This window comes from Cavia porcellus, unplaced genomic scaffold, assembly GCF_034190915.1.
Source record: "Cavia porcellus strain 051 isolate PalLab524CR breed Dunkin Hartley unplaced genomic scaffold, mCavPor4.1 scaffold_25, whole genome shotgun sequence".
Classification (NCBI taxonomy): Eukaryota; Metazoa; Chordata; class Mammalia; order Rodentia; family Caviidae; genus Cavia; species Cavia porcellus.
Genome location: NW_026947508.1, coordinates 7,303,044 through 7,321,305, shown reverse-complemented (window position 1 = coordinate 7,321,305; position 18,262 = coordinate 7,303,044). Strand labels below are relative to the sequence as shown.

The following is an 18,262-nucleotide window of genomic DNA, read 5'->3' as shown; positions in this document are numbered from 1 at the left end:
AAATTAGTATTTGATTTGTCTACTTTGGGGGGGGGCTTGGTGCGATCTCACCCCAGTTAATACACTGAAAGCCGCTTGCCTTCCCCAGTTCATCTGGGGTAACTGAAGGAGCCCAGGTCCTAGGATCCCTGGTATCGGAGCCCCCACCCCTCCTCTCAGTGCAGAAGGTGGATACCCGCTTCCTGGGTGCCTCTCATCCCCTTTCTGGAGCTGTCCCCCCTCATCTGTGGCTTCCCTGAGGTAAATGGGCAGCCCTGGCTAACCCCGAGCGAGGAGGCTCCGTAGGGGAAGAAAACGAAAAAAAACAAACTTGCTACTCTTAGTGTCTAGTCATGAAAAAAGAAAAAAGAAAGAGCTATCAATTACCAGAAGGAAATATTTCTTCTTGGATCCAACAGTCAATCCCCAGGCCCTTTAAAAAAATGGTCTTAGCATTAAGGTGAAACAGATTCCCTTTCTGTGCATCTATCCAGCATTGCTTAAAATCAGGCGAATTTTCACCTTTGATCTGAATGGCACATTTCTTGTTACTGGCCGGCATGGGGGTGCACAGCTGAAACCCCAGTTACTCAGGAGGCCGAGGTAAAAGGGTCACAAGTTCAAGGCCGGCCAGGACACTGTAGTGAGGTCTTTTCTCAAATGTTTAATAAAAGGGCTGGAAATGTAGCTTGGTGCTTCCTGGGTTTATGCTCAAAACAAAAAAAGTTTTTTTTCTTTTACCTTTCTGTTTTCCCTGGAGTTTTTAATTGCCTTTTTTTTTGAGAAAAGAATAATATGTCTTTGCCATATCTGCAGGTTGTTCAAACGTACTAACCATGAGACTCTGCTGATTTCTGCTGTGTTCAGACACACCTCTGAGAGCCCTCCATCTCCCCGCCTTGACTGGCTCAACTCTCCAGGGGCACAGCCATGCTCCAGGATTTTTCTGCCTTGATCTCCTGGGGCAGAGACTAGTTGTTTGTTTTTTTTTTTTTTCCATTGGTACCGGGGATCGAACTCATGACTGCCGGCTTGCAAGGCAGGCGCTTATGCCGCTGAGCTAAATCCCCAGCCCCGCAGAGGCTAGTTTTTTAGACCCATGGCTTCCTCCTCTTTGTTTCTTGCCGCCTTGTTTAGCTATGCCATATCTTCAGATAGCTTTCTAAAAGAGGACACACGATGATAGGTTTGGCAACACACGCCTGTGATCTCAGCAATCAGGAGGCTGAGGCAGGAGGATTGAGGCCAACCTGGGTTGCATAGTGAGTTCAGCAGCAGCCTGAGCTACACAGTGACGCTCTGTCTCAAAAAACCTAAATCAATCAATCAATCAATATTTATAAGAAGGAGGCTTTCGGTGCAGAACACGGTGTGGGGCAGAGGAGGCTCTGTGGCCCGCGAGGCCAACGCGCTGTCTGCAGTCGGCAGCACTGCTGGAAAAGCATGCTGTTCCTGAGCCTGCAGTGCAGCTGCAGGACTGAGGCACAAACCCAGAAGCACTCACTGTCTAAATAAAAAAAAAACCAAGCCACGAGCCCAATACCCAGGGTGCTGACGGCCCCCACCCAACACTGCTGTCAACGTGGGCACCACCAGGCCCCACGGGAAGTCACCTGGATGCAGGCCCAACTCTGCCACAGAGAAGGGAGACCCGGGAACTGCTGTGGGTCGCAGCTGGGGAGCATCTTCCAGCCTGGGCGGAGTGTCCCCTCCCCGGGGCGGGGTCCTGGCATCGGCAGTGGCTGGGGACACTTCAGTTGGCTTGGCCTGGCGGGTGGCACCCCTAAGGAAGAAGCCAGATATGAGTGTGGTGATTCTCCTTATACAGCAGGGAGGTCAGGGATAACAGCGTCCACGGAGAAGGGAGCCAGCCATGGTGGCTCATGTCCGTCATCCCAGCACTCTGGAGGCTGAGGCAGGAGGACGGCAAGCTCAAGCACAGTCTTGGCAATTTAGCCACTTTGTGAGATCTTGTCTCAAAATTAAACAAACACTTTTTTCTTAAGAGCTGGGGATGGAGCTGAATGTGATGGCTCTGGATTTATAAATCATTTCCACCAAAACAAAGCAAAAATAAGACAGGGAGAGAAGGGACCTTCAGACCCCCCACCTCAGGCTCCTTCCAGGAGGAAGACCTACTGGGTTCTCAGGTTTCTGGGTGTCCCTGTGCAGGGGGCAGGATTGGGCACTGTGCAAGGGCAGTGGACTTGTGGGTGTGACAAAGAGGCCCCCTGGGGTCCCCATGCCTGGCTGCACCCGGGGAACCTTGGGAACTTGGACAGCCTCCCCCCAACCTCACCTGGTGGGGGTCCTGCAGGCCTCTGGGCTGGCGCAGTCAAGGCTGGTCCCTGGGGAAGGCCAGTCACACACTGTGTCCCTCTCAGCTGTGCCTGCAGGGGGACAGTCCTCTCTTCAGAAGGACCCCAAGGAGCCCGGTGTCTCTCAGAACAGACTTCATCAGTATAGGCCAAGGGTCTGCAGGAGTCACCAGGGAGCCAGGCAGACTAACCCTCCACCCAGGTCCCTCGGGATGGGCGGCACCAGCGCCAGGACTGTCCCAGAGTCACAGGGCATCCCCTGGATGAACAGCACTGCAGGGGGAGAAGATAAGCCCCTGGGTCCACCCCGACCCGAAGCCACTAGGAGCAGTCCCCACACCTTCCCACACGTGTGTCCTGAAACCGGAGGTTTTGTGACTCACAACCCAAAGAGGCCCAAGGAGACCAGGCAGGAGCAGAGGGACGGCACGCAAGACCCCCGCCAAGCCCACGCCTGCTTTCCACCTCCGACACCGTGTCCAGCCGCAGCTGGCCAGGCTGCCATCCCTGGGAGAAATCACCACACCAGCTCCTGGGTCAGCGGCTGCGTGCGGAGAACATGGCCTTTGCACTGTGTGACCTGCTCGATAGAGGGCTCTGTCCTGTCTGACCTCCTGTCCCCTCACTTAGAAAGTGTCACTTCCAGCAGGGTGGGCATGGGACCGTGCTGCCTTCCACACCTTTGCATCCTGAGTGACCAGCGCTGGGCGTGGTGTTGAACCCCGGACTGGCTAGGCCTTGCTCTGCATGCTCAGGCCACTTGTCTACCATCTCTGGGCCCCAGTTCCCTGATTTGCAGAAATGGAGTAACACAGCCAGCCCTCTGGACATGTGACGTTCTGGGAGCCGGTCAGTGGCAGCTCCAAGCAGGTAACTTAGCTCCAAGAAGCAGAAGAGACTTAGCTCTAAGCAGGTGGCTTAGCTCCAAGGAGCAGAAGTGACTTCTCCCTTTATCTCCAGCTGGAGCTGCAATCCCAGGAGAGCCAGGTGGGCAGGGCCGGGCCACCTGGGGTGCCCCAGCCAAGCTCGAGAACCTGGCAAGTGGCACTTTCCAAAAGAAATGCGATGAGAACCACGGATGCCAGCTTAAAGCCACAGAGCAACATTTCAAAGGGTGTAAAGGCTGGGTGTGGTGGTGCACGCCTGTAGCCCAGCACTGGGGAGGCTGAGGCAGGACTGCTGAGAGCTCAAGGCCATCCTGGAATATACAGCAGGACTGTGACTCAAAAAAGGCCTAAATAAAAGGCCGATAAAGACAAGTGGAATGTGTATCTAAAATGCTGTTATCAGGTAATCATGAAAATAGCTAATGAGATGGCTTACATCCCTCCCGGTAGACTAGGTCTTTGGAGTCCAGGGTGCTGCACCTGGCAGCGAGGCCTCTGGTGCCACCGTGTGGCACAGACTGGCACAACGTCCAGGCAGCCGCACTAACAGGAAGGTGGCAGCTGGCCCAGGCTGGACCAAGTGGACCCTGCTGTGGGAGGGACCGGGTGAGGAGGGGGTGTGCATCACAGCGCTGAAACCCCCGGGGCCGGCGGGGAGGGGCGGTCGCGGGGTGACACAGTCTGAGGCCCCCCCTAATCCTTTTCCTGCACCCGCCAAGAGCAGCTAAAATCCTGGGCGATTGGAAACACACAGGAGGCCAGGCTGAGCGCACAGGTAGCGCAGCCGGGGGCCTGAGAGAGGGCTCGGTGGAGGGGGAAGGGGAGGAGGACGGGGAGGACAGGGAGCGGAAGGGACGAGAGGAGGGTCCTCCAGGATGGACTGTGCCCTCTTCAGGGTGCATGTGCGTGCGTTCACACACCGCAGAAAGGATGAGTGGCGCATGTGGCTGGGGTAGGATGCGGGGACAGCGATGGGGCTGAAGTCTGAGGCCCTGGGGCCCAGGCTGGCTGTGGGTGAGGACGGGAGGGGCCCAGAGACCAAGGTCCCGATGTGCAGCCAGAGGGAGGGGTGTGGGGGAGGGGTGGGGACTCCCTCTGGGCCTCTCCCCCAGGGGACTGGGGGGCTCCTCTGACCCCACCTCACTCCTCTCCCTGCACCCTGTGGGGCAGTGGCACCGTTCTGGCCTGGTGTCCCCACCCCATCTCCCTAGGCCGCCCTGTGCAAGGGTCCCCCAGCACCATCCACAGCCTCTTCTGGGGCCCCGACTGTCTGTGCAGAGAGAGGTGAGGAAGTCGCCCGAGGTGACCAGCGAGTCAGACCACAGCGCCAGGTCTCAGCCTCCAGCCTGGCGCCCGCTCTGGACCCTCTAACCCTGATGCCTGACTCCCAGGCAGGGAAGGCAGCCCCCACCCTGCAGGAGGCTCCTGGGGCAGCGCCCTGAGGCTGTGGACACACTCACCCAGGGCCGTGATGACCTTGCCCTCGGAGCAGGGGGAGTGCGGCTGGCATCGGGCACAGGAGTAGGCGGCCGAGGTCTTGCAGAACATGCCGGGCCGGCACTCGCACACGCGGGAGGAGTTCCAGGAGCACGGCACCTTCTCCACGAGGTCTGAGGGACACAGGAAGGTCACAGAGGGGCAGGGCACAGGTGAGGGCTCCCGGGACCTCTGACAGGCCCAGTCCGGAGCTGAGAGCTTGGCGCTGGGCTTGGTGGGTGGCACGTTAGCTCCCTGTTCAGGCCGCTCCAGACCCGAAGCAGGAGGGCGGTGGCTTCAGCTGCCCAGACCACATCCCTGGTCAGAAAGGGGAGTCAAAGATGAGTCGTAACCGGCAGGCAAAGGGTGTGAAATTGGGCAAAAGCTCAGAAACTGTAGCAGAAGATGCCTCCCCTCCCCCACACACTGGTCACTACCAATGGTCACGGGCAGGGCATATTTAGGAAGGATATTTCACGGCAGGACCCTATACGCTTTCACTGAAATGTCTCAAGCCAGCCTGAGTAGATGCAGGTGAGTATTATGAGATACTTATAACCCCTGTAAGATTTTATTAAGTCTATCTGTGCATCCTTCCATGAGGGAGGATTGCTTGAGGTCAGGGCCAGTGACACAGACGTGAAGCCCGAGCTGGCTGCAGGGGCACAGGTGCCAATGCTGTGGGTTGAACTTGCAGAAGAAATGGTGGGGGCAGGTCTGGCCCTGATCCTACAGAGTACCAGGTAAAGTATTCCTGGCTGGGGTTGGTGTTTCAGTCAGTTGGATCCCCAAAGAGGGCTTAGGCTTCTGGATTGAATATTTTGCACCAGTCACAGCTTTCCAAACAGAAGCAGAAGCAGGAAAGCTTCGGCCAAAATAGCTTTGTCTGAGGAGCATATCTAGCCTATCAAACTCCATTCCTAACAGAGTTACTTCCATCCGTAAACAGGGTGGACTCAGCATCTGGCACGAGGTTTATCTTTTAAGTCTGGTCAGCCAGTGCAGCACGTGGCACCTGGGCAGTTAGGTCTCGGCCTGCCGTGGGCTCATCAGCTTTCTCCATCAGGACAGTCGCTACCAGAGCGGGAAGACAAAGCTGAGAAGCAGCGCTAGAGACCGGATCCGAGCATTTGCACAGGTCAGTGCTCCCAGGCGCTGACGGTCTGAGCAAGCAGCATTGGTTTTGTGAACTCAGGGATCCAGATTCTATCGGAGCCAGCAGCTCTAAAAACTCTGTAGGTTTTTTTCTTATAACTAGTTTTTTCTTATAACCAGATATTGCAGCAGAGCTTTTGTGTCTCTCTGCCATGATCCATGCAGCTCTTAAAGTTCTTGGGGTGAAGGACTGCAAGAGGATGAGAAATTATCTAAGCTGGGGTCAGGTGGAGCCCTTACTGTCCAGATGGGAGGAAAAGAACTGCCCCCTCACTGCAGGGGTATTTATTTATACACTTAGCAACACAAAGTCCCATGGCACCCCTTTGCCTAGCAACCCATTGCTTGGATTATCTACAAGCTTGGTGTTTCTCCAGGACAAAGCAACTTCTTCATGTGGCTTGCTCCGGGTGCTCTTTGTTCTTGGGACAGCCCTGCCCTGGCACTGCACTTGTGGTCAATTTCCAGCTTCAATGGCTCCCAACACCTTTCCAGCAGGCAGCTTGAGTGTCATGAATCAGAGGAGCTTTTTCAAAGAGGAAACGAGTTTTTGAACCTCTGGGAGGTTGAGCCCAGATCAGTTGTGAAGAGGGTCTGCCTGCAGGAGCCACTCGAGGGCAGAAGGGGGCATCCTTTAGGTCCAGGCAGGTGCTCCAGCAGGCTGCAGAGGCAGAAGACTGAGCAAACGTAAGCATGGTGGCACTGGCGGCTCAGAGATTCTGAACTGGCTTCACAGGCAGGAGAGGTGCAATTTACCAGTTTGACAGTTTACATTATTTGCTTAGGGGTCCATGACAGAGCTGGAAGGGACAGAGAAACATGCTGTCTCAGAGAAAAGGTGCTGGTGGCTTGGCCAAATCCATTGTTAGAGCGTCCCTGAAATGAGTGGGAGAGTTCTTAACCCCTTGCAGCAACTGAATCCAAGCAAGCTGGTCTTTTGTCTCAGGATCCTCCCAGTTGAAGGGACTTATGGGAGCAACTCAAAAGCAGAGGAAGGCACAGTGTAAATCTAAACACACAAACCAGGTGGCACCTGGAGGCAGCAGTCCAAAAAAGGGTGTATAGTTCAGGCACCACAGAGTGCAAAGTGACGCCTGCACTGTTGGGGGCACCGAGCTCTTGTACTGGTCAGCAGTCCCCACTGGGTGTTTTTGCCAGAAGGAGAGGTGTGTTCCAAGGTGAGAAAAGTCCATCAGGGTCCTGAACTGCTTTAGGCAGCTGAGGTGTGGCTGGAGCATGGTGGGTGATGAGGCCTGGAGGTGAGTCTTGGCTCATACCTCTGGAAGGAGAATCTTCAGAACTCCAGGATTGCAGTTATCTGTCTCAGGCTGATGCAGGCCTCCTCTTCCTCTCAGGGAACAGTCAAAATTGGAAGTGTAGGGTTAACTGACAGGGGGAATGACTGGCTTGGTGCAAAAGAGACAGTCGCTTCTAACATGAAGAGGAGGCCTCATCCCAGAAGTGGCATGAGAACTGGCTAACACAGGAGATGGCCTCCCAGGCCGCAAGTCTAGGCCTGGCAGGAGGGGTGAGAGGCAAGAATCCTAGCTGCCCCGATGATAGTACTATGGGCTCCAGGTGGCCCAGCTGAAGAAGGTCTGGCCTAGTCTGAGCCTATCAGACCTATGAAACGGTTGTCATCTGATAACTTTTGACATACTGTTTGCCCCACCCCCTTCAGTGTCTTTGAGAACCACTCAGCTGGGTTGTTTCTAGGCAGGACCACCATTGGGAAAGGCCACAGCAACTCATTCATCAGAGCTGACAGTCCAACCTTTCCTCAGTCAAAATATGGGACTGAGAAGGAACTGCTGACAGTCATCTCGGGTGGGCGTTAGATGATGCCATCTGACCAGGATGGGGGGTGTAGCTGTGAAGCAGAAGGTTCCAGGGGAGGCCCTCTATGCTGAGTGCAAATCATGGCCAGCTGGAACCAGTTAAATTGCCTGGAAGCAGATGAGTCAGAAGCTAGAGGTGTTGGCTGACAAGAGTGCCAAGATGGAATTCTCAGGAAGAATAGGATGCTTTTTTTCCCCCCTTTGAGATACAGGATGTGGTTTATTTTCATTTTTTACTCCATGAAAACTGTGGGTTTTAATGAGTTAAGTCCCATCTCTGACTTCTTCGGTGTGTGTTGTGCACACTGGAATGATGGCACAACAGACAAAAAGTGGGTGCCTCTCAAACGGAGATCACTCAGATGCCCAAGTGGCCACACCCCTGGTGGGGACTTAGGTGTGACTTAGCAAAGGAGGCTGTGAGGCCTCCACTATGCCGCATGCTGTTCACCAAGGAGCCAACACAGCCAGTGATTTTCCAGGCTTGGTGCACAGACAGAGTAGCCTGTTGCTCATGCTGTACATGCCACTCACTCACACATCCGTCTAGCAGGTATTAGAGGTTAAACATGCCAGCCTCCTTCCCTTGAGGGCTGTTTTGACTAACAAGAGGTGATCAGACTCCCCTTTTGCTTAAGCTGAGCAGGACTGACAGTCAGACTAACTAGAGTGCTTGGAGGTCTCACAGAATCAGGAAAGCAGACAGGCAGAAAGCAGAGAGACAGACTGCATCCTCCTTCTTATGGGATCCAATATGAGCTGAGAAGTGAGGTACACAGAAAGGAAGTGAGGTCACAGGAGCCCCACCCCTTCCTGTTTGCTTCCTAGCTTCCGTGATGCAAGCTGCCACCACGATGTACTGCACAGAAACACACCCGGAGCCATAGGACCAAGGGGCTTTGGGACCATGGGCAAAACCTCTGAAGCCACAATGCAAAATAACTTTTCCTCCTGTTAGTTTGATGGTGGTGATGGGAAACTGGCCTCACAGAATGGAGGGAAATTGGGGTCAGGTGCATTCCTGGAGTCAGCACAGCAGGGTCAGGTAGAGCCCCACACACCACTCCGTGGTTTTGCAAATCTGTGCAGTGCTGGGGCACTAAGTGGGGACCTGGTCAGGGTTACACCAGAGCAACTGTGGTGATGATAACTAGGGATGGCTGCAGTCAGGTCAAGCTGGATCCAGACATAGAGTGGCACAGTGCTCGGCCATGACAAGGCCTGTAGCTGGCTCTGGCTTGGCAACAGAAGCCAAGCACCAAAGGCCACTGATCCATGATCCCATTTATATGAAATGTCCAAAGGACGGTGAGTCCATAGAGATGAAAAGAAACTGGGGCATCTTGGGGCCAGAGGAGAGGGAAGAGGGAGGTAAAGAGTTTCCTTAGGGGAAAATGGGAATGTTCTGGAATCAGGCAGTGGCAGTGTCACACACTATGCTACAAACCACTGCATTCTACCCTTTAAAACGGTTCAAATGGAGCCGGGCATGGTGGGGCAAGCCTGGAATCCTGGCACTTGGGTGGCTGACAAAGCAGGATGGCTGTGAGCTCCTGGGCTACACAGTGAGTTCCAGGCCAGCCTGAACCACATATGAGACTCTGTCTCAAAAAAAAAAACAAAACATACACAAAATAAAATGGGGCTGGGGCGTAGCTTAGTAGTGCAGTGTTTAGCTGCCAAGTTCAAGGCTCTGTCCCATCTCCAGTGCCATCAACACAAAATAATAACATAAGAAATGTTGAAATGCTTTTAAGATGTTGGTATTTGATCTCAATTAAGAACACATCGCAGGTTGGATCAACTCATCAGAGAAACAGGCGACAGAGTCTCCACACAGAGGGAAAGCAGATGGGACCTGACTGGAGATAGATAGAGATAGATGGGGAGGCTCCTGGGCTCCAGTCTCTGGGGCACTTGGGCAGGGGCTGGGGGATGGACAGGGGACCACCAGGAGCTCCCTGCTCACCCCATTCCCCTTCAGAGGTTTAAGGTGCCTGCATCATCAGCTGGGATGCACACTCTTATATCTTTCTCCTCACTGAGACCAAATACAAGCGAGAAAAGATTTATTTAGTTCACAGCTTACAGAGGTTTCAGGCCACAATCAACCGGCTCCAAGGCAGGGTGGGTTGGCCGAGGGGCATCACAGAGGAGAAGCAGTTTATGGGAAGCAGAAAACAGCAAAACCAACAAGGAATGACCACAGCTCTTTCTGCGGCTCTTATCCCCACCCCCAACACTACTTTTATCTTATGCAGGCTACTTAGGGTGGGGAGCACTCACACCCTTAATCTTAGCAACCCCTGAACCTAGCATGCATCATGAATTAATCTCAGCATCACACACAGTAGATCCAGCATCCTCGGCAAAATCCTCATCTATGACCGCATGAAGCTTTGGGGGACAACCAGACACAAACCAGAACAAACACACAGCCAGAAATCAAGAGCATCAGAGGAAAAGCAGTGCCAAAGCACAGGAGTCCTGAACTCAGTGAAAGCAGATAAGCAAAAGCAGAGAGAGGAGAACGGGGAACAGGTCTGGAGACATGGAGTCACTGAGATTCTGGGCGAGGCACAGGGGACTGCAGCTCTAGGGACACAGCACTAAAGGTGGGAGTGAAGTCAACAGTAAAGCACCTGCTCAGCATGCAAGGCTTGGGTTTTGGGGGTAGAAAAAAGCCAGATGGCACACACCTGTAATCCCAGCACTAAGGAAGGCTGAGGCAGAAGGATGGTAGTTTGAATCTCAACTGGACAACTTAGTAAGACTCTCTCAAAAATAACAAAGACTAGGATTAGCTCAGTGGTAAAGTGTCCTTGGATTAGATCCTGAATAACACACACACACACACACACACACACACACACACACACACAATTGCTTTCACCAATTCACAGTACTCAAAGACTGTATTTCAGACTACATTTCCCAGTGTTCCCTGGGGGTTGACCTGGGGTCATGTGATCATCGCAGCCAATAAGATGCAGGCAGGAATGCTAAGACCCACCCCAGGCTGGCCCAAACTCCAGGGAGGCCCCAGAGTGAGCAGCCAGGCATAGCTGCACTTGGTGGGCTGAGGCACCTGCGGCCACCTGCCCATGCCAGCTTCCTGAAGTTCGAGAAGGGACAGAGGCCACAGAGGTGGAGGATGCTCCTGTCCAGGCAGCAAGAGTTCTGACTAACACTTGACAGAAGGGAAAGTAGACCCCTGTCCTCTGGCGGGAAAGACACCATCTCCACCTGATCTGGGCCCTCAGTTTCCTCAGATGACTTTGAGGACAGGTGAGACAGGTGGCCAGAGGTGGTCACTGTGCCCACGGCAACAGGGCAGTAAGCTGGGCATGATGGAGCACACCTGCAATCCCAGCACTCAGGAGGCAGGAGGATCACTGCAAGTTTGAGACCAGCTTTAGCTACAAAGTGAGCTCAAAACCAGCCTCAACTGCATAGGGAGGCACTGTTTCAAAAGATAAAAAAAAAAAGCCTAATCTAAGATCCCACATTCCTTTAGATTCACCTTAGTTTGCTCTTCCAGATAAACAATATGCTGCTCTCCTCTTAAAAGATATTCTTTTTCCGAATCTCCAATCTGTTTGGCCACTGTCCTACCTGTCCTCTCCCTGTAAGAGGTACAGAAGTGTCCATCAGTCCCTCACTGATGCTGGGCAGGTAGGGTAGCGTTGGCTTTCTTCCTTACCCTCCATCACATAAACGTCTCATGATTAACATATCTAATTTTCATCTAATAAAATATAGTCATTACTTTCAAATATTGAAAGGTATAGCAGAAATGCTAGTGTATATACGAAGGAGAATGGCACTGTTAATATAAGCAATATTGAGATTAAGGGGAAAGACACTATCGGGAACACAGAGGTATGCTTCACGAAGATAAAAAGCTCCGTCCACCAATGAGACGTGATATTCATGAACATTTATGTATCTGGTAACGTAGCTTTGACATATATGAAGGGAAAAACATGATGAAGATGGGCCAAGGATTTAGCTCAGTGGCATAAGCACCTGCTTTGCAAGCACGAGAATCAACAACTAAAGATTACAAAGATAAGTAAGAATATATATTATTTAAATAACACAATTCACAAGATTGATCTAGTAGATATACAGAGCACTTTATATGCAACAAACAATGCATATTTAAAAAATATATTGAAGCTGGCCATGGTGGTGTATGCCTGTAATCCCAGCACTTGGGAATCTGATGCAGGAGAATCACTGTGAGTTCAAGGCCAGCCTGAACTACATAGTGAGACCCTGACTCTAAAAATATAAATAAGTAAATAAATAAATACTGAATACAGTTTTTGAAATGGGATTATTAGTCATAAGATCTCAACAGATTGGGCCAGGGATTTAGCTCGGCAGCATAAGTGCCTGCCTTGCAAGCGCATGGTTTTGAGTTCAATCCCCGGTACCCCCACCCCAAAAAAAGATCCCAACAGATTTTCCCACCTGTCTACAGGTGTCACACACACACACACACACACACACACACACACACACACACACTGAACACCAGACCATAGGAAGAAATCACCACGATAGTGTTTACTGAGTTTTCTTGAAAGCACCAAGGTCTTAGGAAGGGATACCATCTTGGTGCCTGGCCATCAGCTCAGACTCAAACTGTAACATCTACTCAAGTTTTGCAACGCTGGAAAGGCCTTTTACTTCACTGATCCTCAAATCCTTTACCGAAAAGCAGGAAAGGGAAAAGCATCCTCCCTAAGGCTTTGGTGAGCATTAAACTCTGTAAATGTGAGTCTTCCCTTTCAGGGGAGGGGAGTGTGCCAAGTCTCTCTGAAAAGTATGGATGTAGATCACTGTTGCTAGGTATGGTACAATCTCAGGACTATGGAGGCTGAGGCAAAAGGATGGCTAAAAGTTCAAGACCAGTCTGGGCTACAAAGTGAGTTCAAGGCCAGCCTGAACTTCATACTGAAACCTTGTCTCAAAAAGACACACATACACACACATTAAAAAAATAGATACAGAAACAGATACAGATACAGATATAGGGCTGGGGATTTAGCTCAGCGGCATAAGCACCTGCTTTGCAAGCACATGGTCCTGAGTTCGATCCCTGGTACCGATAAAAAAAAAAAAAAGATATAGATACAGATCACTGCTGACATCGATTCACAAATCCAGTAAATCAAAATGCCAGGGGGCCAATTCAGAGTTCAAGCACCAAATCCCAAAGTTCCCCACCTCGTACACCCTCCCCGCCTCCCAGATTCTCCTTTGAGGCCCTTCGTGCCCCTGGAGCACGTGCTGGAGTGCTCCAGGCAGTGCTGGAGTGAGAACAGGGTCCTGACCTCCGAAGCAGCTCACACAGGCCAGGCAGTAGCCGCTCTCGTCTACGTAGTGCTCGGGATCACACTGCTTCTTCCTGCAGTCGGAAGGCCCCTGAGGACAGGGCTGTGCTGGCAACGACCCTGAAAAAGAAGCGGAGAAGTTCCAGGCCAGGCCACTTTGGAGAAGTCTTCGCCCCTCTTCCATCCCACTGAAGGCTCTCCGAGCTCCATCCACAATCGCCCCACCCCGCAACATGTCACTCCAACTCAGGTTATAAATCTGGCGAGCGGGAAGCAGCACAAGTGTAGCAAAAAGTAGGGCGTGGGCTCCAGGGCTACCAACTGCATAGCCCTGGGTAACCACCGTGTTCTCATTCACTCTAATACAACCTATCTCCCAAGGGAACAGAAAGGATTAAAGACTGTGAAGACAAATATGTGTAAAGTGCCTCACAAACCCTGACACCAGCACTGTCCGAGCATTGGTGGTGAGCATTCTTGGCACGGGTCCTGTGGCTCCCCAGAGGAGAAAGATCTTGGGGTACAATTTAGGCTGAGAGGGATGCAAATCACCCAGCAATCCCCGCCTCCTATTGTATGGAATGGGAGAAGAGTTGTCGCAGACAGCCTAACCACATGACCTACATGAGCCAATCAGAGTACTCTATCTTCCTCACCACTATGATTGGTTCAATATGGGCATATGACCCAAATAAGCCAATCATAGCACTCCATCTTCTTCACCTCTGTGATTGGTTCAGCATGGGCATAGGACTCACATGTGCCAGCCAATAGACCCCACATCGGTTTTCTCAAGCATGGTTAGACTTTGGCTTACTGCAGAACTGCTGCTTTGAGAGACCCCATGTCGTGGCCACTGCAGCATGAGTTGGGGGTGGGTGTGAGCTGGACCTACCCAAGAAGGAGGCAATTTCAGAGGGCAGCAGCTTACAGAGTTTTAGAGAAATGGATTTTTTTTTTTTTTTTTTTTTTTTGGTACCATGGGTTGAACTATATGACCTCACATTTGCCAGGCAGGCGCTTGTGCTGCTGAGCTAAATCCTCAGCCTGAGAAATGGATTTTTGAGATCATCGTTCAAACCCCTGAAGTTAGGGGGCCCCTAAATTGAGCGCATTTTCTTTCTTACATCTTGCTTGGGCTCAAAATAAAGTGAGGCTTCTTAGTTACAACTAACAATTAATCTAGAGTTGCCCTATATTTTTGGTTATTCTAGGGAAGCCCTGGACAGCAGAATCATAAATGTATGGACTAAAAACATAAAATTAAAAAGGAAGCGAACAGTATTGGAGTATGACTAATAAAGAATTAAACAAAATAAGAAATAGTGGCCGGGGATACAGCTCGGTGGCAAGCACAAAGTTGTGAGTTTGATTCCTGGTACTGAAAGAAAGAAAAGAAGAGAAAAGAAAAGAGGAAAAGTAATATATATGATTCTTTGTAACCTCACTGAGTAGCAGGATATTACTCCCATGATTTCAAAGTTCTGTTAAACCTAAACAATATTCTCTGTTATCTGCTACAACTGTAATGTGAGAAAGTCTGTGATTTCTACTGATGACAAAGTAATTACTGCTGTGTTTTGCTGCCTGAACTCATAAGGCAAAGAATTCATAAGGCAATTTTTAGGGTTTTTTTGGGGTTTTTTGGTAGGGTCTCACTATGCAGTTAAGCTGGTCTTGAACTTACTAGATATCCCAGGCTGGTCTCAAACTGTTGATCCTCCTGCTTCAGCCTACTGAGTGTGTCAATGTGGCTGCTTTAAGGGCATTTTAGCTACAGGACAATTAAGGTAAAAAAAAAAAAAAAGTTCAGGTTCTTGGGCTTCTGAAATCTACCTGGGCATCCATGGGCACCCAGTGTAATATCCCCTGCTCTAGAACAAGACACAAAGACCTTTCTCTAAACTACAAGCTTGATGGGTGTCCTTCCCCCCACCCAGGAAACTTCTATAGATCACAAGTTGTGTCCCCACACCACGCCACACTCCAGTCCTGGGGATGAAACTCAGGAAACACTAAGCTATGATCCTTTTTACTTTTAAAAATTGAATTGAATTGATTGATCGATTGATTCTGGAGATCCAACGTAGGGTCTTTGCACTGAGCTACTTCCCCAACTCAACTCTTTTATTTTGAGGCAGCCTTTGTATTTTTATTTCAATAGTAATTTGCCCAGGCTGGCCTCACACTTGCAATCCTCTGGCTTTTGCCTCCCAAATCACTGGGATTATAGCTGTGCAGCACCATGCCTAGGACACTAGAAGTCTTTCTGAGTGATAAATATGACCCAATCACTCCTTGCCTAAAACTTTCAAAGGGTTTCTTTGGCTCTCTGAATAGAAACCTAGGTCTTCAGCAGAACTCTCTGTCTCTCTGTCTCTGTCTCTGTCTCTCTCTCTCAGACTGAATACTATCTCTTCAAAGTACATTCCTGATCATCTGACCCCACGCAGATGCCTTCTGGGTTCCTTCAAAATCTGTCAGAGTTGAGCATGGTGGCACACACCTGTAATTCCAGCACTTGGGAAGCTGAGGCAAGAGGATTGCCATGAGGTCAGGGCCAACCTGGACTCAAAATGAGTTCAAGGCTGGCCTGAACTACACAGGGAGACCCTGTCTCAAAAAATAAAAGAATTAGAGGTCCCAGCACCAGAGGCTACTCTGAGGTAAGCATCGGGCACGTCGGGCTGCAGAAGCTGCCCCGCTGGACTCAGAGTGGTGAACTTGGCTATGGGATTATTTTTTGAGAGTTTATATTTGCTGACTATCACCTCTGTCCCAGCTCCTGATTTAGGGATCAAAGAAGGGAGAGTCTCCGCTCTCCCAGATCTTCTGCTCTGGCCTGGGAGAGAATCCAGTTAGTAATAAGGAAACTAGCAAATTGGTTTCCATGCTGCTGAAAACTCTGAGGACGGTGAAGCATGAAGCATAAGGAAGGCAGGGGCCTGGAGGGAGAGCTCACAGAGACCAGAAGGACAGAAGGTGACAGCCATGCAGAGCACTGAGGTGAGAGCAGAGGATCAGCCTGTGCAAAGGGCCTGAGGTCAAGCATGACTTGTACAATGAATAGCCAGGCCATGAGAGCTGGAGCAGAGGGAGCAGGATTGTGGGGTTCACCCCTTTCTTTTCCGTTCTTCTCCCACCTCTCTTCTCAGTGTCTTCTGATCAGAAAGCATGTGGCTGAGGCTCCGGATTGGCGGAGGAGGTGACCTTAGAACTTATTCCCAATCCCTGCCCCATCTGCTCAGCACACACTCCTGTGCAGTCCCCAGTCAGCCCCTCCTGACTCCCCAGCTGTCCTCACACCTGTCCTCACATTCCCATCACCACCTCTTATCTCTGGCTCAGCATCAGGGTCACAGCCAAATCAGTGAACAGAGTGCTGCCCCTCCAGCCTCTGGGCCACCAGCCCCTCTGCCTGCCTCCTGTTCCCTCATCTGTTGTGCTCAGCACCCCTTGCCACCAGTTCAGCCCATAACCATCTACTTCCAGGAATTAAAACTATGACACCCTTCTCTCATGAGCTGGCGTGATGCTAAGACTGAACTAGTGAGGGCAAGGTGACATCTGCCCGCCTGAATCAGACCTGGTTGACAGGAAATGATCAGTGAATGGATGGATGAGTGAATGGTGGATGAGCAAATGGATGGACAGATGAATGGGTGAATGGATGCACGAATGATTGGATGGATGGGTGAGTGGATAGACAAGAGGGTCAGTGGAAGAGTGAATGGATGGCTGAGTATACAGATGTGTGGGTGGGTGGGTGGATGGATGGATGGATGGATGGATGGATGGACAGATGCATGGGTGGGTGGATGGATGGATGCATGGATGGATGGATGGATGGATGGATGGACAGATGTATGGGTGGATGGATGGAGGGATGGATGGATGGACAGATGTATGGGTGGATGGATGGATGGATGCATGGATGAATGAGTAGATGGAAGGGTGGATGGATGGATGGATGTATGGATGGGTGGGTAGATGGATGGATGGATGGATGGATGGATGGACAGATGCATGGGTGGATGGATGGATGGACAGATGCATGGGTGGATGGATGGAGGGATGGATGGATGGACAGATGTATGGGTGGATGGATGGATGGATGCATGGATGAATGAGTAGATGGATGGGTGGATGTATGTATGTATGTATGGATGGATGGGTAGATGGATGGATGGATGGATGGATGGATGGATGGGTGGGTGGATGGATGGATGGATGGATGGATGGGTGGGTGGAAGTGTAGGGAATGGGGTCTGTAGGTAGGCAGAAAATAGGATAAGGCTTCATTAGATTTTCTAACTTTATTAGAGAATTTCCCCTGGGACCAACCTCTAGGACAAGGATAGAAAAAAGGGAAAACCAGAAAGAAACAAAAAGACATAAGATAGCACAGGTGGCATTAGGGATTTACCAGAGAGAGAGAGAGAGAAATAGAGAGAGAGAGAGAGAGAGAGAGACAGAGACAGAGACAGAGAGAGACAGAGAGAGAGAGAGAGAGAGAGAGAGAGAGAGAGAGAGAGGGAGAGAGAGAGCGCTAACAGGCACAGCACAGGGACAGCCAAGTGTGCAGAGCCAAGAAGCTGAGAGAGCTGCCCTTCCCCACATCCAAATGCACACCCTTATCTATGCACTAACATCTATGTGTATATGTTCACTCTAGGGTCACATTACTGCCAGACAGACACACACCCTCTTACCATTCTAAGCTAACCATAGACAAGTCCCCTCCTAACCAACCAGCTGCTTGCCCTGGAGATAAGGCCCTGCAAGGAACAAGCCCACTAACAGATGCACAGGGAGACAAGGGATGGCCAGTTTAATCCAAGAACAGCCCAGACAGATTGTGACAGGTTCCGGGTGAGGGGAGGGTCCCTGGCACCCATAAAAGCATCCTGGAACAGAGGCCCACGGGGCCTCCATCTCTCCAAAGCTCCCGCCTCTGTTCTCAGCAGGGCAGCTGTCCATCTGCTCCCTTTCTTGCTTTTCCCCTGCTTAAGCTCCATCCCTCTGGTTCATTGCTGGTGTGGGGTTTACCATCCCAGAGAGCTGCTCAGACAGCAGGGTGGTGGGGGCTGGACCCTCAGATGTGACAGAAGGGTGGATGGGTGCGTGGGCAAGTGGATGACAGTAGGTGAGTGGGCGGGTGGCTGCCGGCTGGCTAGATGGCTGGGTGGGTGGACGGGTGGGTTGGTAGGTGGACGGGTGAGCAGGGAGGCAGGTGAGACAGGGATAGATGGGCAGATGGGTGG

At 51.2% G+C, this 18,262-nt stretch overlaps 1 protein-coding gene across 2 annotated transcripts in view; it reads right to left on the bottom strand.

Moving 5' to 3' along the window:
* The window catches only part of Tnfrsf8 (TNF receptor superfamily member 8), a 49,020-nt gene that overhangs the window by 14,393 nt on the left and 16,365 nt on the right, over positions 1-18,262 (bottom strand). Inside the window, exons 1-5 of one of the 2 annotated variants that reach the window (XM_063235529.1) lie at positions 13,436-13,563; positions 12,999-13,118; positions 4,645-4,794; positions 2,279-2,369; positions 1,593-1,762 (exon numbers count right to left, since the gene is read on the bottom strand). In XM_063235529.1, the coding sequence (XP_063091599.1) occupies positions 1,593-1,762; positions 2,279-2,369; positions 4,645-4,794; positions 12,999-13,118; positions 13,436-13,460 (556 nt within the window). In that variant the 5' untranslated portion in view covers positions 13,461-13,563. Of the gene's footprint in view, positions 1-1,592; positions 1,763-2,278; positions 2,370-4,644; positions 4,795-12,998; positions 13,119-13,435; positions 13,564-18,262 lie in introns of those variants that run through there. The other variant, XM_023565793.2, reaches the window with a different exon arrangement.